General features: G+C 37.2%; 1 protein-coding gene across 1 annotated transcript in view; it reads left to right on the forward strand.

Annotated features, from left to right (window-relative positions):
- The window catches only part of LOC104851468, a 117,328-nt gene that overhangs the window by 25,206 nt on the left and 71,146 nt on the right, over positions 1-20,976 (forward strand). The window contains 2 exon segments of the mRNA XM_033765637.1: positions 5,400-5,501; positions 16,726-16,836. Coding sequence (XP_033621528.1) covers positions 5,400-5,501; positions 16,726-16,836 — 213 coding nt within the window.

Here is a 20,976-nt window from a genome sequence, read left to right on the forward strand (position 1 = left end):
GATCTGAAGTTCCAGCCCAGGCTGGGTAACATAATGACTTAGGGAGACCCTATCTCAAAATAAATAAAGTGTGTTAGTGATGTAGCTCAGTGAGAAGGCCCTTATGCTTTTCTCTTAGCACAAGATCATAGTGAGTTTTCAATGTTTTTTGCAGTGTTATCTTCAAACATAAAGATAGTAGTTTTTTTTTTAATTTGGTAATTTTTTTCTTACCCATGGTATTATGAAAGGGACTGTAAAAGATAATTCCAGTACCACATATTCAAAAAAAATACATAAAAATATATTATCACATTATCATGTATTTATTTTAAAATATATGATCTTACAGCATCCTCTTCACATTTAATATTTATGCTTTCATTTAAAAAGTATGATGCTTTATGCAGACTTAATATTCTAATATTAATGCTCAACGACATTTTATGCAATGAATTTTAGTAAACTAAAAATCAATAATCACATATTTCTCTAATACAATAAGAGCCTGTGATTTTTTAAAAATGTACACGTGAATTATGTTTCAGCATGTAAAATAAATATTATTTCAGTCCAAACTTTGATGAAAAAATTTAAAATGTAGAGCCTTTGTGAGTTTTTGCTTTATTAGCATAAATAACTTTGACAAATAATTTAACTCAAACAAGCAAAGACTGAGGTTGAAAATAATGTCTTAAAGCCATTGTACAATCATGCATTCAACAAGCATCGTGCCAGCTACGGTGAAGCCGCTAGGGGGAGTTGATAAAGAGACACAGAAGAGAAGTTTAAAAGTACATCAGATTCTATAAAATGGCACACAATACTTTCAGAGCAATCATCAGAATGTGCTATTTCATCCTCTTGACACATAAAGAAGATGCATTTGTTATTTATTTTATCTGTAGAGTAAAATGAAGACTTTCTTAGTTTTTTCTATAAACATTATGGACTCAAACATTGCAGTGCTATAATGAGCTCTATACCATGATGAGCATATATTTATATGACTATAAATGAGTTCTTATTCACAGGCATAAAAGGATATCAGGCTTTTATTTTCACGCATTAAGAAAATTTGTGTTCGCTTTCTTGTGGCTGAGACCCAGTACCAAGCTCTCACAATTTAAGGAAGGAGAAGTTAATTTGGCTTGTGGTTTCAGGGGGTTCCACCCATGACAGCTGGATCCAAGGGAGCAACATCATGGCAGAAGAGCACGATGGAGGAAAGCGGCTCAGTTCACGGTGGGCAGGAAGCAGAGCGGGGGAACAGCACCAGAGAGGAAATGGGGAAGGACACGCACGTCCCAAGGCCACACCTCTGCGACCAAACCCAGAGATATGCTTTACTAATCTGCTAGGCTTTTCTTAATCCAATGATGATGATATACCAGGATTAATACAATGCTTATTTGCATAAATATCATAAAATAAACAGGTTAAACAGCCATTCACTGAAAAATAAGCACAGGACTCTGGATCCAAAATTGAAAGTATTCAGATGGGAGTTTGTGAAAAATCAGGGTAGGTGGTGAGGCATTAGGGTCCAGATAGGCAAAACGAAAAAGCTATGCAGATCTGCAGTACTACATTGTATCAATCATCAGCAATAATCTCTACTATACTTCAAGATTTAAGAAGGGAGACCTCATGCTGTCGTCTAACCAAAATAAAACAAATTAAGCCGGGGGTTTAGCTCAGCAGTTCAGTAGCCTGCCTTGCAAGCACAAGGACCCGAGTTCAATCCTCAGTACCAAAAAATAAAAATAAATAAATAAATAAAACAAATTAGAACAGCAAAAGAGAGATAGTCAAGCTTGTAAATAGCTGTAAAAAACAAAACAAATTATATTTAACTTTTACTTGAGTAACTGGATAGGGCAGTGGTGGCAAACCTATGGCACCTTTTTTTTTTCTTTTAAGACAAAAGATGTAATGTATGAGCTGTTTATTTGTTTGCTTGTTTTTTCTAATTGAAAACCTCAGTATTCAGGTTTAATTGCAGCACTGGTACTTTGTGACAAATAAGTGGATTTGGGGTTTAAATTTGGTCTCCAAAAGGGTTACCATCACTGGTATAGGGGAAGAAAATCAGGTTTAAAGTAAGATTCTAAGAGTCGGGATCTTAATATCTTAAAAGTTGGAGAAATATGCAAAGAAAGTCTTGTATCACTTGTATTCTGGAGCTACATGAAAATGTTAGGGTATATCCAACTGTTAGGGTATGAGTTGTGTTATATTTATGGAAATATATGCCCTTCATTTGAATTTTTACCTCCAAGAACATGATTCTCAGGAAGTGTTATCCAGGGTGATAAATTACTCGATGATGTATCCACATAGTCTCCGCAACTACAATGACATTCAATTGTGACTTTACAGCAGCTGTGTGGCACTTATAGATTATCCACTAGACAGTTGCAAGGGAACTAGGATGATAAATCTTAAAATATAAGAAAATTGTCTGCAGAATGAGAAGGGAAGCTATTGTGAAACATTTTGATTGTCTCTTCTCCCACAAGAGAGCTCTGTAGTTGAGCTCACCATTTAAAAACTTTATTAAATTGTTCTTTCTTTCATACACATTGTTGCCAATCAATTTGCCTGATTGAAAAACCAAAAGCAAATAAATACAACCTTGAAGGCAGTAGCCATCTTAACAGGCTCATGAAATATGATAACAAAGCAACAAACATAATTTGATTTGAATTGACACAGTAAAAATACCCATTAAACAAATATCTGTTGGGCAATCAATCTGTCAAAAGAAGGAGCTCCTGTCAAGACAGCAACCTAGAGGGAGCACAAAGTCTTGACAAGTGGAGATGTTCAAAATGACTTTCACAAGGGTCAAAAAGAGAATTTTTGATTTTCTTTTTGCCCTGATGAGATAACAACCTTTTGCAGACTGATGAAATATTAATACTTAAATCCTTGAATTCCCCAGTTCTGTCCCTTAAATTAAACTAGGATCCAATAAATGGCAGGCAAAACAGTCGTACAAAAACAGAGTTGTATTAAACAGATATCAGCGTTTGTCCCAGAAGCATAGAACAGACCAGAGCACAGAATTTCAGAGTTGGAATACACTAACACAACTTTGCAACCTCAGTAAGCGTTTCCTAATAACAAAAGAAAAAGAATGTATTTTTAAAAGCATTTTGTAAAGACAAACTTTTCTTCAAGAGGCCTCATGAAGGGCCTTTATTCCTTATCTCTTTAGTAGTGTGTCCATTTTGGCAGACAGCGTCTGGCACATCTAAGAGAAAAATCATCTCCAGTCTATATTCTCTACTACATTCCTAGTATATAATAAAACCCCTGAGAACAGAGTAGTTACTCAGTAAATGCTTGTGAGCCAATGACTTCTGCTATCAGATCACAATGAACATGTAAAAGACACATATGTGTTTCCTTGGTTTTACCAGATGTTTTTGTTCCCTATATGACCAGGGAGATGGTCACATCTGAACATGCTTGGGAAATTGCTTAACCTTTTACTGTTGCTTTTATTTTTCATAGGAATCATAGTTTTATACTACTGGTTTACCTGAGAATACCTGAGAGAATGTTCAATAAAAATGGTAAATCATCTTACAAACCCTGCAAATAATGTAAATTTATAATAAAAATAATAGTATTCTCCAAACATCAGGGACATACTCACCCAAGTCCACTAGTCAGTGATGAAGAGATTCCACATGAAATGGGTGACTGGGCTAAGGTTCTTCCCACTTTAAATAAAATTGGTCTCTGCCACTTCAAATTCTCAAGAGTTCCTCTGACCTCTTACATGATTTTAATTATGTCCACATTTAGCCTACATTTAGGCATACTGTAACAGCAAAGAAGAAATGCTCTTGCTCTTCCTCATGGAGGAAGATCTAAATCTCTCTGAGAAAAGTGATATATGAAAAAGTAAAAGAAAACTTGGAACACATGATCAAAATATATTAGCCATAAATTCTATTTCTATTTTTAAAGAAAGGAGACTCTATTACATTTTAATTTTAAGATGTTAAATTTTCCTTTTTAATAGATCAGCATTCTTATTTTATAATTAATTATCTGGCTTTCCCCTAGGAGTCTATTAATAGGCTCCTATTAACAACTCAATTCTGGAGCTCAGAGATCTTATCTTTACACTTTATTGTCATTTATTCTTTCTTATTTTTAGATATTCATTAGCATATGGAAGAAAAAAATTGACCAATAAATTATGTCAGTCTAATTGTTGGAGAAAAGTAATTCAGTGTCACGTTAGTACTTTTTTTCTTGAGGACTTAGCTCTAAAAACAAAAAAGGGACATTGTTTTTAATCCTTTTGTTATAATTTTTAGATGGACACCTTTGTTAGTATTTAAAAATGAACGTTCTGAGATCACTTAGGCCCTTAAGGTGTTTTATTTCAGTCGTGTACTATGGCATGATTCAGCTATATATATTTTTTTTTTCTAAAAAACAAACTAAAGTGCTACCACATCATGAAGACAAAATACCATGTTCACATCTCCTTGTATGGAAAATGTCCTTCCATATAAGGGAAGGAATAGCCTTTCAGGGACATCTGTTCTATGTTAGAAACATGAAAGTAATAGGACAAGGCTCTAAAAGGAGGTTTTTGCCCTCGAGGTTACCTCCTATTGGAATTTAAATTAGAAAATGCATTTAGTAGTGGACACAGAAGTTAAATGTGAATGAGCTGCGGTTATGAGTAAAACAAACTATAAGATGAGAGAAAACTGTTAGGAAGAAACACATATACACAGGTGTGCACACGTCTAGAAAAGAAGGTAGAAAGTGGTGCAAAGACAGAGAAACAGGAGGAAAAGCAGATGGAGAGATGGCTGAGCCACGTTAAATAGAGATCTTTAGAGGAAATCTTATGCATTTTTACAGCGAAGTTCTTGGACCTCTTCACCTTCAATCCAGCATAACCTAAGAGTTCCAATTTCTCCAAGGCTCAATTGTTCCTGACTCAGAAGCTGTTATTCCGCTCTTCTTGAGTTCTTATAAGACCTAAACGTATGGTTGAGGATTCAGTTTTCTGGTTTCCAATAACCTTTCTATAACTGTCTCTTATTTGCGGATCAAAGTGACTCAGATCGGTAAGGTTGAGGTGCTTTGCAGGATAGCTGTGATACCGTGGGTTAGAGTGGAGCACTGGGTGTCCTGTTGCCTAAGAGTAGCAAGTACTATCTCTTTTGCATCATGTGACTCAATCAAGTTTTGGATTTTTCATGCCTCAGTTACCTCTTCCTTAAAAATAAGTCTATCAATAATATTAAATTAGATACTACTTAGTATTGTTACACTTTTTATTACATCTAGCATGTAATAAATAATAGCTTATTTTAAAACACATGACTGCAGTATCTAAACACCTAACAAAAGTCATATCCTCTTTGCCTTCTTTGTAGTTCGTGAGCGAGCCATGAGATTGTTCAAAGGAATTGAAGACTATCCATGAGGATTCCGGATTCAGTTCCCCAAACCCACCGTGGTAACTGAAGTGAATGCTAGTAAGTGGTCTCACTATAAAAGCTTTAATTCATACAAGGCAGTGATAGCAACTAGCACAATACACCAAATAACCTGTATATTGTAGTCCTGCAAAACATACGTATGCAGTAGAAGTAACTTGGGAGTCATCGTTTACAAAAATATATCGTGATTGACAACTATTCATATCATAATCCTGACTTTTGAGACACTGCTTTCCTGATGGGAAGAACATCTCTCATCAACCTAGGGCACTGATTGCTCTTCCTGTCAGAGAGCCCTGCCTGTACCTGCGGAAACGGGGCTCAATTGTGGAGCAACAAAGGTTCGAATGAGTAGACGGTATATTTAATATTTTCTGGGGGGAGTTCTATTCCTCCTAAATTATTATCCTTATGGCTTCTCATCTATCCTTATTTCTTAATAAGCAAATGAGGAATTGGTAGATTTTTTTGTGAGATTTAGATTTTTTTTTTAAATTTTGGGTTTCTAACATGAGAATACCCTGAAGTCAGTTCTGTGGGAATAAAACCAGAGGCAGAGAGTCAGGTCGGTAGGAGTGTCAGGTCAAGACGTCTACCCCGAGTGTGGGGCGTGAGGAGAGCAGTAATAAAGTCACCACGGAGGGGCTCAGAGCCACTAGGCTGTGCCTGCGTGACCCGGTTCTCAGTTATTTGTTTGTCCAACTCCCTATTTGGACTATGGGCTTCTTAGAGTCGGGAATCGTATCATCTACCCTTGATAACTCAGGCAGGACTTGAGAGGCAAACCGTGGTTCCCCAGTAATGCTTGCTGAGTGGCTGTGAGAGCCGTGGGGACCTGAGACCGGCACAGCATGGTGCAGAAAGGGCCCCTCATAAGGACCCACTTTCCCTGCTCTGCCCTTCTGCCCTAACTCCTCTGTAGCCTTGTCACCACCAGGGGCACAGCTCATCTTCTTTGTCAGTGGCCTGGGTTCTTTGGTTGGATGCCCTGTGTTTCCACCAGGAATCTGCTCTCTTGGCTGTAAAGAAGAGGATGGCAGCTCAGTTCTGGTCCGAGGCCCACCACGAAGCAGCCATCGGTCACAACAGTGAGCAGGAAACAGTGCTCAGACTACAACCTATTTTTTTTTATATTAATACAATTTTAAGATCAACTGTCAGGGCATGAGAATAGAGAGCACAAATACTGAATAGTACCCAGATGGGAGGTGAGGTCTGCCTGGCCCAGTAAGGACTTTTAGATTTGTCCTAAAGGAACTTCTTACATTTTGTCACTGACCCCAGGTGATCAATGCATAGATTTTATGAAATGCACAGGTTTAGTCTTCTTGAAGCCTGAGAGAAATGATCTGAGCACTCCACAACATCAGTATATATATTTCACTTTCATTAGGTTTTAAAGGAAATAAATTTATTTATTTATAATACCAAGACAGAAAATGGTTTCACTTTAGTTATATGGGCGAAGTAATATCACAAAGAGGAAAGGAAATAACATTCATTGGAGGTACCACCCTTGAGCAAAGCATTTTATATATATATTCCCCCTACTTATCTGTATAACAGAACTGGAAACTTGATAATGTCACATCCATTTAAGAGATAAGTATGTCACGAATCAAAGTAGTTAAATGACTTGCCTACTGTTTTATATTTATAATTATGACAACACCAGTGTTCAGATCTCAGGATTTGTGCCATCAAAACCAGAGTCACTTCTGTTGCAACCAATAGAACATCTGACTGAAAGTGATTGGAGAACTGACTCACACAAACTGAAGGCTACAGGATAACACAGGCGCTTGATTTCATGGATCAATCATTTCATCAACAATTTGATTTCTTTCATTCCCTTCCTTGAGGTTGCAAGCTTCCTGGTTAGAACCAAAACAGTTACAGTTTTATCAGTTGCAGATTTTCTATCATAAATCATAGACTCAAAAAAACAAAAAAAGAGAGTACCAGTTTCCAACCTAAAAACCTTCATGTTGCCATGACATCTTGGGACCACTGTGAGTTGGTTCACTTAGGTCAAAAGGAAAGAGAGTGAGATTGTTTTGATGTATTTAATACAAGAAAACCAGGCCCCACTGTAGGCCTGAAGTTGGGATAATGGTCCTTTACTATCCATAAGCTTCCGTAATGGAAAATAGAAGGAGGCGATGTTTTAAGACCAACAGGACTCTTAAAGCCTCCCTTCCTTGAGCTATGCAGCCATAATTGCACTCTGCACCCAATGAGTCATAAACAAGACCACAAACAAATAAAACACCACCTACTAAACACAAGGAAGGGCTTTGCCTCTTCTTGATGTAACAGTACTTGACATCTACTCACTTTCTTAAAAAATCCTATCAAGAATTGCTGTTGAATTTTCATGCTTTGATTCTGATCTAATGGATCCTCAACCGTTAAAAATAATAAATACATTAAATATCATATCAACTCCTCTTAGCCGCAAAGTTGAACTAACATTGTCCCTGGTATTTAACTCTTTATGGGATCAGCAGGATTCAGTCAAGTGTTATAACTTTTGCTCAATGGTCTCTACTGAACTTACCTTACAGATTCATTCTTCCCTATCTGGATTAGCTCAGAGATGAGTCTTTATATTTTGTCTCCTCTCTTAGACAATAAGGACACTGCCTTTTTTGTCAGTAATGTCCAGCCCAGTCTAGTAATCATAAAATTATAAGCCAGGGTAGTGTAAACATCAGAATTGCAGAAGTCTTATCCATGGCAAGTTCTCTCTCCTCCCTCAGCTAGAGCCTGCTGCAGATTTGCAAGTATGGATGACCTCTGTGACTATTCGCTATCACCATTCTAAATTTATCAGAAATCTCACCTCTGCACCTTCAAATGTGCTTGAATGTGTACCTTTAGCCTTTCTTCTGCCTCCTACTGAAGGCAAATCCTTCCTTTTATGTGTTTTGATCCCTTTTACTCTCACCTTCTCATGACTTACAAAATATTAATAAATTGGTAACAGATAGGAACTTCTTTAAAGTACCAAACAAAGGGAGCTCCTTTTTCTCAGTCCTTATCACTTGAGAATAAACCAAAAATAAAAGCACAAGGGGTTAGAGGAATCCTTTGTGCCTGACAAAGGGAAGACAAGGTGAGTAGGCAGAAAGGACTTCAGACCATAATGCAGGTCTGTCTGGCACCCAAGAGAGGAAAGGACGTGGGATTGTGTTGGAAGATTAAGACTTCACTGTGCTGCTGATAAATTCTGACACGGAATAATAAGGAGCCCTGGAGCAGAGTGTCCATTAGAAGGTTACTGCTTTGGCCAGCAGTCCCACCTCCTCCATGTCCAGTCACTGGCTGGGCAGCTGGGTGAGCATGGCCTCAAGAGACACAGGATGGTCAGCAAGTGTGGCAGTCAAAGCTTTCTACCAGTGCCAGTCCCCAGGGTCGTTAATCTGGGCAGTGTCCATACATATGAGACAGACCTAACGCATATGGGCTAGAAAGCCTCAGATAAAGGAGCTTGAGAGGAATAATTGTAATAAAGTTTTGAAGATTACTACTTTAAAAAAATAAAATAATGTAGAAAGGAATCAAAGAAGTTTTACATCAACAGCAGAAAAACCATGTTAATCATTTTTAAATCTTAGCATTTAAAGATATTCATTCTTTCTTAAATTTGCCCATAGATATAATCAAAATCAAAATTCCAGTAGTTGTTTCTTTTTCCACTTTTTCAAAAAAGCAGTTAGATTGTAAAATATTTACAGGAAAGCAAGGAGTCAAATTACTAAACTGGAAATTATTTTATCCAGCAAAAAAGCCACTTATTGCATAATTAGATAATAAAGTGCAAATACATCGATATATTTTTACTTTGGTATAATGAATTTCAATTAAAATTTAACTAGTTAAATACATATGCAACTATTTAGCAAGTAATTTCTTTAGTTATTAGGAAGAGAGAGAGTGTTAGTAGGATTTAGAAGGTGGGAGAGAAAGCTGAAGAGGAACTTGGCCATAGGGTTCAGATGACAAAAGATAAAAATTGCAAACTTTGTCTGGGGTCAACTTTACTGGGCCTCTTAGTGCCCTTCAAATTGCTAAGAACACAAAATAGTGTGTGTTGTGCCGTTTCTGTTTCATAGGTGCAAAGACAAGCAACTCTTCAGCATACATTGGTTGCACGTCTTTTTTATTAGACTTTTACAAATATTCCAACATAACAATATTCATAGGTAATATATTAATAGCTGTTTCACATTTTGTCATTCCACTTTCTCCCTACTCCTCCTTCTGTTCATCTCATTTTTGTCTTCTTTCTCATCTTACTGATTTCCCTACTGATTCTTCCTCTCCTTTGCTTTCTTTCTTTTTGACTTCATGAGACTAGTGTTCAATAAACAAAGAAATTTATAAGGATTATAAAAATTATCACCCTTTAAAATTCAAACAGGCCTGACTACATAATTTTAGATTTTTACAAAATACGCCAAAACTTTAGATATTTTTACAAAATATATAAAACCTGTCTTTCTACATAAGTAGATGTACTTAACAAAATGTTATGACTTATTTAATTTCTAAGTTCAAGTGAGATAGTTAACTCTATTTCATCCATTCAAATGTGACACAAATAAAAATGTTTGCATTGTAAGTGAGATTTAGGAGACCTGGTTTTTTTGCAGTAGGAGAAGCTGAGACATCTTCATTGTTGTAGAAATGGTGCAACACATAGTTAACCTAGGATTTTATTCGACATGAGAAAATGCTGCTCCAGCAGGGATTCATGTAGCAGCTGAGTCTCTCTTTTTCTAATGTATTCCTCAATGCTGAAGCTCACCCTCTGAAATCCATTATCTCGTCAAATCTACTAAATGAGGGGTTGAGGGACTTTAAAATTACACATATTTTCAGGCCTTCTGAGAATCTTATTCATACCACAAAACATTGTTCTGGATGCAGTAGAGAGGCTTAATTACACACTGAAGATAAAAAGATAAAGCAAGGAGACCTGTAGGTGGGATGGAAATGATTATCCGTAAGCACACAGAGGCTGAGCTTGCTTGGAGCTTACATAACTAATTGCCCACAACTGGCTGCCATTTGCATGAACATTTTCTATGAAAGCCTAAATGCTTGTGAGATCTGTTGGCATAAACAAAAGAAACAGATGTTTCAACTTTGATACCAAGCAAACTTAAAAACTATATACTTAAGAAAGGGCAAAGTATAGAGGAAATTATGGACGAGGCTCATTTTTCTGGAAAGTCTAGAATTTAAAATGAGACTGTTATAGTACAGTTTTAAAATGACATGTACCAGCCCCTTTTAGAATTTTTTTTCAGATTCTGCATTATATGTAATACACATAAAAGAATGGAGTAACTCAGCATTTAGCTCTTTATAATAAATGTTAACTGTGCAGTGAAGTATCCCTTTAGAGAAAAATGTAAATTCAGAAAAATCATGATCTTGTTTTCTTACTCTCTCACAACTCCCTGAGAAATGTAGGCTGAATGTTTCTATCCACTCCAAGACTAACCCTAAAGAGGGAAAACATCTCAGTACTATTACTGGGTCACCTTGAAATATCTTGTTCTACAAAGAAGTTCTAATGCCTCAAACTCCCACCATAATTATTAGATAGAGGAAATCTTTGTAACTTGCATTGTAAGATAGAGAAACACAGCCCATTTGTAATTAAAGTTAAAAGCAATTATATGAACTACCCAGAAGAGTTACACTCCAGAAATAATTCCTCTACAAACATGAATCATTTTCACTTTCATAACTCAATAACACAAAGATAAATAACAATTGAAAAATGAGCAGAGGATTTGAATAGACATCTCTTTGAAGAAGATATACAAATAACCAAGAAGCAAATGAACAATGTTCAACATCAGTAACCCTCAGGGAAATTCAAATCAAAATCACAGAGATCCTACTTCAGAGTCATTAGAATGGCTTTGACTTTTTAAAAAGTCAGATAACAATAAATATTGGCAAGAATGTAGAGAAATCCAGGACACTCATGCAATGCTGGTAGAAATATAAAATAGTACAGCTGCTTTGGGACACAGCCTGCTGTTCCTCAAAAACCTTATATAAAGTGAAGTTAACATTTGGCCAAGAAATCCCATATCTTGATACATACCCGTGAGAAGTGAAAACATATGCCCACAAATTTCAATTTTTTCTCTAAATTTTAGACCAGTGTTATTTATTAAACATCAAAAGGTGGAAATAACCCAAATACACAGTGACTGATAAAATGATAGGAAATGCACGCCATATCCTTACAATGAAATATTGTTCATCAATGAACGGGAATAGATTACAGGTTAAAACAGATGAATCTTGAAAACATTCTGATAAGTGAATAAAGCCAGACATAGAAGACAACATCTTTTTATAATTCCATTTCTAGGAAATGTCCGCAGTAGGCAAGCACATAGAGACATAAAGTAGATTAATGATGTCCTGGGAATGAGCAGCTGGGGAAACAGGAAGTGCCTGTTATCACCTATAGCATTTTTGGAGTGACAACAATGTTCCAATATGTAGTAGATTGTGGTGATGGTGTCACAACTCCATGAACAAATAAAAACCTAATTGAACTGCACAATTTCATGAGTGACGAATGAGGTAGGTGAATCGTATCTCATTAAAAACGTTTGTAGTTTGGTGCATTACAGGAAACAGAAACACAAGAAGCAAGGAACAAATTCATGATCATAAGCAGCTTAGTTAGGTGTGCCCTTCTGTGTCCTGCAGGTACATACACACTTGCTATTCTGTGTGACTGAGATTGAACATGTATGTTATGCTTTTTCTATACAACATGAATATTCTCTAATTCAAACTCCAAGAGATACAAAAGTATTTTTTAATAACCAAGTATATATTACACCAATTCAGTCTGTTAGAACAAAATTATAATTCTGCCATTTTGGAGAAAAAAATGTCTTGGAAGACATAAATGCTAACAGACATCTAGATAGAAATGTTGGCAGTATTACAATTAAAATACTGCATTCCCTTAATGCTCAATTGAAAGTGAAACATAAAGCAACAGCCTACACCATGTTTCCAAGTTATCAGATCTCTACTACTAAAATATTAGTAAGAAGGTATGTTGTCACTAAATTACTAACATTTTGCTATAGTGAAGCCAGAACACACACACACGCACACACACACACACACACACACACACACACACACACACACTCCCCAATGGCTCCCACCAGAATATAAATCTGAACACTTTTCACCCGTCTCTGCTTGTATACTTTCTTCCCTTCTGCTGCTGGCCTATGGACAAGTCCTGATTACTGCCCAGAAGTGGTATTAACAACTCTAAGTCCAAGATGCACCTTTTCTGTCAATGGTAACAAAAAGATTTTACAATCTGGCTAACTCACTAGCTCTACTTTTTATCATACATCGTTAGCTCAGGACATCTATAAAGCTCAGATATTATATAGTACAGTATAAATTTTGTGCACAATAAACCCAAGTACTTCACCAAAAAATTCATCTATAACCCAATTATAACCTTAAACCATCTTCCCGCAAAGAACCCTTCCCCTCCGCCTCTCTTTCCCTCTTCACCACTCAGTGACTAATTTCAAGACCATGTGTAGCCCCAAGAGATGGCTGTAAGAAAGATCACTTCCAGAAGGCAGTAGTTCTTAAAATCCATCAAAATAATATTTACATTGGGATCACTTGCTAATTGCCCTGTAAATTAGGTGTTAGGACTTATCCTTTAATACCCAGCAATGTTAACCTAAATGGACATATGAAACAAGAGCTAGACAATGTGAACTCACTTGTCAATCAAAGAATGCTTCTCCCTCTGCAAGCCCCATATATGCCATCAGCATACTCTCCAAGATATCAACCGAACAATTCCATTCCCAAAATACAACCAGTCCTGTGAGGTAACAAAAAAATATCCAAAGGATTTTACTTTAGTCCTTGACTTTAACATATTTGTAAATAATTATTTTCATATTGCTAGATCCCTTCAGTAAATATATAATTGTTCAGCTGGGCGTGGTGGCACACACCTGTAATCCCAGCAGATTATGGCTGTAATCGGGAGGCAGAGGCAGGAGGATTGTTGTGAGTATGAGACCAGCCTGGGCTACATAGTGAGTTCTAGGTCAGTCTCAACTACATAGTGAGACCCTGTCTCAAAAAACCAAAAATAAAAACAAAATAAAACAAAAAAGTATATATATAATTGTTTAAAATCAAATTTTACTTAAGAGAGACAACTCATTACTAGAAACATATGTTTGATTCTAGTAATGTATAACTTTGGTCAGTCATTTAACATATCGATTAGCACAAATGCTCAAATATTTCCTTCTACTTCCATTATCATTAAAGTTCTATATTATTTACTTTCCCATCTCCAAATATAATTTCCTCAGTCCTTGTTTTTCACCACTGCTTGAACAGACTAAAATTAGAAATGCTATTATTACAGTTACTTTCATGGCCTTGTTATAGAGCAAATATTATTCTCCTCATGTTGAGATTCTGGCTCCATTGATTTTATAGTCTTGAAACCATGCTGTCTAGAATCTATCTGCTCCTTCTCAGTGTTCCTCCTTATTCTTTGTTTTTCCCCTCTTCCTAAAGGCAGTTACTCATCAACATTTTGTTTTCAGTGCTCTGCATTTTTATCCTTACATTTGTCCTTTTGGCTATGAATTCTGAATCCATTTCTCAAGCTTTGGCTTTAAACATATTTTTTCATCATTCCAATAAAAACTATAAAATTTTCTCTTGCACGGTTGTCTCACTATCTCAAAGCAAACACATATATTCAGCCAATCTTTAAAGATCCTCTACCAATTGTCTGAGGTTATAAGCTCAAGAAATGTACTTTAAGCGCTTATGGTCCATTCCCAGTAAATAGACAGGTATGCACACGAGTGCAGTCAACTAATAATAAAGTCCAGTAAAAAAACATGCTTATTAGCTTTACTTAATCTCTCCCCATTCTAAATCAATCTTCTTTAGAACCACTCATATCTATTTACTGCTCGCAATCTTTAATGCTTCTGTTGTAGATGGATCAAGTGTCAATTCTTCATCTTCATTTTCAAGACCCTTTTCATACTTTGGTTTTCCTTCCTGCCTTACCTTCACTGCCAACCCCATTTAGCCACAGCACGTCCTCCGGTTGATCTGAATTACTAACTTTTTTGTCCTATCTTAAAGCATTTTATTTCCATACTTTTTCTCATAATTCTTTCTTGGCTTGCTGATTGTTTCAGATTGTATTAGCTTTGGCAACAAAAAACAATGATCTAAGAGGAAGCAAAGCTCATTAGTCACATTAATAGTCTCGTGTGGATGTTCTTGATTGGAAGGTGATTCTACTCAGCATCCTGTTTATGATTCAGGCTTCTTTTTCCTTGTGAATCTTTATCCTCTGACGTTTTGAAATCATCTCTATCTGGCAGGCAGATGGAAAAAGAGAACAAAGGGGTGGCCCTGGGGATGTTCTTATGGAGCAGCCTTTGACTTAACCTGCATTCACATTCCAAGGGCTAGAACTCACTCCTGTTGCGTGCCCACCTGTAAAGGCGTCTGAGAAAAACTGTCTCTGACTCCAGGCAGAAGAGAAGCGGTGTTTGTGAGCACCTAGCAGTCTCTGCCACTCTGCCCCTCTACTACTGCGGAGAATCTACGTATTCATCGGAGTTAGACCAGTTTTGGATTCTCTGGAAAACAGTTTTTGACCGCTTCAAATGAGAAGGAAAATTTCCTTTTCCAAAGTTTTGCCATACCCTTTTCCTTTTTAGTTCACTGTCTGTATTACAAATGCATTTTTCTTTTTGGTTATGAATGTCTTTTCTTTCTTGAAGTCTGAAGGGTCTTGAAGATAGAAATCGTGACATATAATTTTGGGCATATTCATTAGTTCCTTCAATATGTACTTATGTGAAGACCTTTATGTATAAGACTTACTTATTGGTAGCATAGAGAATACAAAAATTAATTTTAAAAAATCACTCTGGACCTAGTCTGTCATGTTTGAGTTTGATCCAGAGACATGGCCCTGAGCAAGTGCTTTAATTCCTTTAAGATTATGGAGGAATAGATTTCCATGATCAACCACAACATAAGACTGTATTCATTGCAAGCACTATGCTATGTAACTATGTGAAAGTATCAATTATTACTCCTTACCTACCTTCTTATATTGGTGGGCCACTGCATACCAATCAGGGAAGGCCTCCCCTAATATTATGAGCAGGCTTAGACGATTTTAGTAATTATTAAAAGTATTTCACATCATGTTATTTTACCAACTGAGTGGTGCTTTAAGATTAGAATTATTTGAGGAGGCTTGTGACATTCTAGGTAATAAAAGCCTGATGTTACTGCGTACCATTCTGCAAGTCCATGAGCTGTACATATGCAACCAACCCTGAGATCTAATAAATAGGAAGTGGGTTAAACTGAAACCAAAAACAAAAACAAAAAAGAAAAGAAAGAAAGAAATGTAGTTAAACTTCTGCAAGAAGGATTTTGGTCAAATACATGAGAGAACTTATTAAAAATGCATTAACCTTGAAATATCTTATTGCATTCTTTTTTACCCCTAGAGAATATTAGATACGTTGCCTTAAGTGCAGGTGCTAGAAATTCAAAGGATAAAATAAATAACTTCTAGGAAGTTTCTACCCATCTTGCACAGACTTCTTCCTAAAGCCTGGGCTACTTTTGATTTCTTTTCAGAAATGGCTCAGAAAGAAGCCTGCACAATGAAAGTAAAAACAGCTCTTTATTTCTTTTTTCTCTGACTACTCCGAGATCTGTTTTTGTCCCAACTTCATAAGTATTTCAATTACTTGTTCGTGCAACAATCCTGCAGAGACGCTCTGCCCCCACCCCTCTTTTTATAGATGAAGATATTGAGGTTAAGTGATTTTCTCAGGGTTACAAAGAGACCTAGCAGCAAAGAGCGAATGAGAACTAGCAGTTCAACCTTCTGGTGGATGAATAGATTGAGTTTCTGAGAAGCTTTGCTATTATATTGCAAAGGGGCCGCTCGGATGCCTGGCTGAATGTGTGAGTCCTGGAAATGAAAAGAAGGCTGGAAGGACAGCGTTTTCAGTCTTATTAATGACACAGCCATTGTCTAAAGTTGGAAAGAAAGGCCCTCTACAGAAAGAGCCTTTTTGAAAGAGTACAAGCAGCAGGACACTCCATTTGCAACCCTCCCTCAATAAAACTGTTTCTGTCTGTCTTGCAGACAGCGCTGCCGAGGAAGCCGGGCTCCAGGCTGGAGACGTGGTACTGTCTGTCAACGGCACCGAGGTCGCCGGTGCGGAGCATGCAGAAGCTGTGCACCTTGCAAGGAAAGGTAGGTGGGCCAGTTGCCGAGCCTAGAGTTAGTATGAAGAAGCAGAGCATTGCGACGGACTGAGAATTCCAATGTGAGAGGAGCCAACTGCAGAAAGGCTACAAATGCTCTTCTTTTCTTGGGCACCCTTTCATGCCTTGCCATTAGTGTGGCTTTTTTTATAGTTCCATCAAATTTTGTCCATGAATATGGGACCACAGAAGTGAAACCAGAAAATGGCAGTAAGCAAAACATACTGTATTTATTACCAAGGCATCGTCTTAAACTTCTTCTGAAAAAAGGCAATTCTCATTACAAAAATTCATTTACTCCTCTCCTTCCTTTCTATACTGTTTCCTCCTTCAGTCCCTTCCTTCCTTCTTTCTTTTCATCATTTTTAGATTTAAGAGACACAGGAAAAGAGAGAATGAGGTCTTTTAACGTAAAAGAGAGAAGAGGGAAGGGAGGAAGAAGGGAGAAAGAGAGAAAAGAGGCCTAAAGCTTCTACAGTTTCCCCTAGAGCCACCTGAGGCCTGCTATTACAGCCATTCTGACACAGACGCAACCACAAAAAGAAGAGTAAGAGTGCATACCCCCATGGCCTTGCTTCCCCTCACATTAAACTTTGTGGAAAGGTTAATACCATCTTCCTCTCGGCAGAACAATTTGCTTTCTTTGGCACTATGTACAAATTTACAAATCCTTATCTCCCCACAGACCTAAAGCTACGCAGGTGGTAAATTCTGTTTTCCATCATGGAATGGTTTGCTGTATGTCCTTTTCCTGGCTTTCTGGAGGCTGCAGGCATGCTGCAGTGCCTTTGACGCATATTATCGGGGAGGGAGATAATAAAGATGCATGTATTCGAGATAGGCCGCATGGCAAGCAGGAAGGGTAAACTGCTGAGCAGTAAGTGTCACCTGCCCTTTCTCATGCTTAGGGGTTAGCAGTAGCCAAAAGATTTCTTAAGTGCAGCCTAGCACACACACACACACACACACACACACACACACACACACAATCAACAACTGTGTCCCATAATATTGTGTCCTATAAAATATTCTGAATCTTTCTGTGGCAGAATTTAGCTGCTACATAGGATTGGATCTAGATGTACCAGGAGTCCAAGGACATTGTCAGTTAGTGCATCCAGCAACTGCCTACAAGTCTTACGCACATATTTATCCTTCGTGCAATACAGCTGAGGAAGAGATAAAATAATAAAGATTGTACTGATGGATCAATGGTATCATATGTAATAATTTTATTCCATGCATCTGAACTTAGATGTTCCTATATTCTTTGTCACAGGTGATTACTTTTATTGCTTTTGAGATAAGTTAAACTTTAATAACATTTTTAGTCTTAGAGTATTTTCCCCCAAGATTCTTAATGTTGTGTATGATGCTGAGCCATTTCACGTCACTACATTTGTTAATGGAAGGCAGAAAACATCTCTATAACTTAAATGGAACAGTATTTGGCTTCTGACAAAATTATGAATTAACTTCTATACTGGGAGATAATCTAAAGTCAAAACCCAGCTTGTGCTGCTTCAAAGATTTACTTGGTGTGATGGGTTTAACCTGCTGGTATACTCTGAGTTCATCAGTCCTTGTTTGCTATCTTTGCTTCTTCCCTGAAAAACCTCATGACCCTTTGCCAATGCCTATGCCTGTCTAATTGTCAAACCTAATGCCAGCGATACCCCAGAAGCAGAATACGAATCTAGATCTAAGACGCTAAAGTAAGAACAGGAAGAGACTTTGGGAGAAACAAGATCATTTCATCCTTCTGTTTGTTAGGAGAGATGAATATTACATCTAATGAGCATCTCATGAAAGAATAGGCTAAAGAACTGCTTATTATATTGTTTTTCTTCTGCCTGTGGCCCTGGAAGACTAATTCTCCAATGCAATACTACTGAAAGCCTGAAAATTAGCCACACCCAATATGGGCTATGTGTGAGATAAACCCAGAGAGATTAGGAGAGTGGCCATCCCTTGCTCAAATATAATCTGCACATTCCTAGGACTAAATGATTATAGAAAGCTTTTAATTGAGAAGACTAGAACCTCTGGCAGAAGGCGAGGAAGAGTACCTGAGATTCAGGGCCATCTTGTAAGAAAGTAAATGAGGCAAATATACAGTAGCTGGGTCAAGAGAGCAAACCAGCAGGCTTACTGCTGAGAAATACTCTATCTCCAACACCACTATACTCATCAGCAGGGGCATCAGCTTTGGTCTGGGCTTTCAACTTTCTCCCAGTAAATGTTTTGTGGAATATTTTAATAATCCTAGAGCAATAGTTGTTACCTAGAAAAAATAATAAGACATCTGAGAAACACAATTGCAATAAAAGGGCAATATACTGAACGATCTATAACAAATAAACAAAATAGGTCTCAAAGAACAAGCATTTAAAATAAGATCAATAAATATCATAAAAGTGGTTAGGGAGGACATTTATAGGTTATTAGAAATGAAGCAGAAAACCAGACATAAAGAAGAACCAATTGTTAGTACTAGGTACAAAGAAAATAATTGTTCAAATAAAAATGTAGCAGGTGAGCTGAATAACAAAAGAAATACAGTGGAATGACTTTTTTTTTTTTTTGTTTTGTTTTTTTGAGACAGGGTCTCACTATGTAGTTTAGACTGCTCTGAAACTCACTGTGTAGCCCAGGCTGGTCTCAAACTCATAGAGATCCTCCTGCCTGAGCCTCCCCAGTGCTGGGATTATAGGCATGTTCCACCACACCCAGCTTACAGTGGACTGACTTTTAAAAGGTCCGAATAAGTTAGCTTAAAAATCACAGAAACTATCAGGGAGGAGTTTCTAAAAAGAAAGAAAGGTAACATTTAAGAACAGCTAAGAGATACAGATGATGGAATTAGAAGAACCAACCTGATGCTCTTTCAATCAAGAGTGCGTGAAGGAAAAAAATAAAAACAAAAATACATGAAAGGAAAAATACTTTTAAGAAAAAAAAATACTTTTCAAAATTAGCAAAAGAAAAGAAGTCTCAAATACTTACGAATTGCCAAACAGAGATAGAACCTTCATTTTGGCATATTTGTACTGAATCTTAAAAATATCCTAGATAAATAAAATTGTTTAAGTTTATGAGCAGAAAAATCATATCCCTTCTAAAGAAACTGAATTCCAATTGCCATGAGATTTTTTCAATAGCAGCAATTGCTGCTAGAGTATGATGGAGTAATATTTTCAAAACGTTAAATGAAATTAGTATCATAATTCAGTTACAGTAGCCAGCTAAACTACTACATAAAATCTAAGTGCACAACAGACCTACCTCGGCATTCATGGCTTTAGAACAGATAGCTGAACTATTCTCAAATAAAACACCATACCAAGATCTAAAATTGTTTTATGTTAATAGTGGGAAAAAGGTGAGGAAATAGCTTAAAGTTTCCTGTTATCTATATTCCCTCCCCCAAATGGCAGAACAAGAAGTAGAGAATAAGTGTTGATGAAGGATAATACTGGCAAGATGACACAGTAGGAAGGCCCAGACCTTCTTCCCCACTTAAGCATACAATTTAGATACAATTCATGGACACCTTTCTTTTGTGAGAAATCCAAAAACAAATCAAAAGGACCCAGATCCCAGGCAAACAATAAGCTAGATGCAAATCCAAGAGCAAGATTTGGGATATGCTCTCACTAAAAGTCTCTACACCCACCACTGCATCATATTATCAGGAAAAGAACCACCAACTACCACCTTCTCTAGGGGGAAGTAAAGGTGGGGTGTACTTCCAGCACCCCAGCTCTTTCAATGGAGGTCCCCAGGGGCCTGGCTTGTCCTGTTGGTCTTGGGCTCCCATGGAGAACAAAAGCTTATCTTGTCAATGGCATCATCCTCCCCCACACTCAATATAGAGCCAGGAGGCAAAAGTTCTAGCTCTCAGCTACTCTGGGGAGGAGAAGAGTTGATGTCTGTGTGCGGGCCCCCAACTTCTTCATGGCTGCCCCAAGAACAGCCACCTGTCACGCCAGTCTTGGAGCTCCAATGGGTCAATGCACACAAATCAGAAAGCAAGAAGTTAAATTGCTTCTGCTGCAAGTGACATGATCTTGTATAGAGACAACCAGGAGACAGCAAAAATAAACAGTGAGAACTAATAATTGAAGCA

Source organism: Fukomys damarensis, unplaced genomic scaffold (genome assembly GCF_012274545.1).
Source record: "Fukomys damarensis isolate Sample0158 unplaced genomic scaffold, DMR_v1.0_HiC HiC_scaffold_3, whole genome shotgun sequence".
NCBI classification, from domain to species: domain Eukaryota; kingdom Metazoa; phylum Chordata; class Mammalia; order Rodentia; family Bathyergidae; genus Fukomys; species Fukomys damarensis.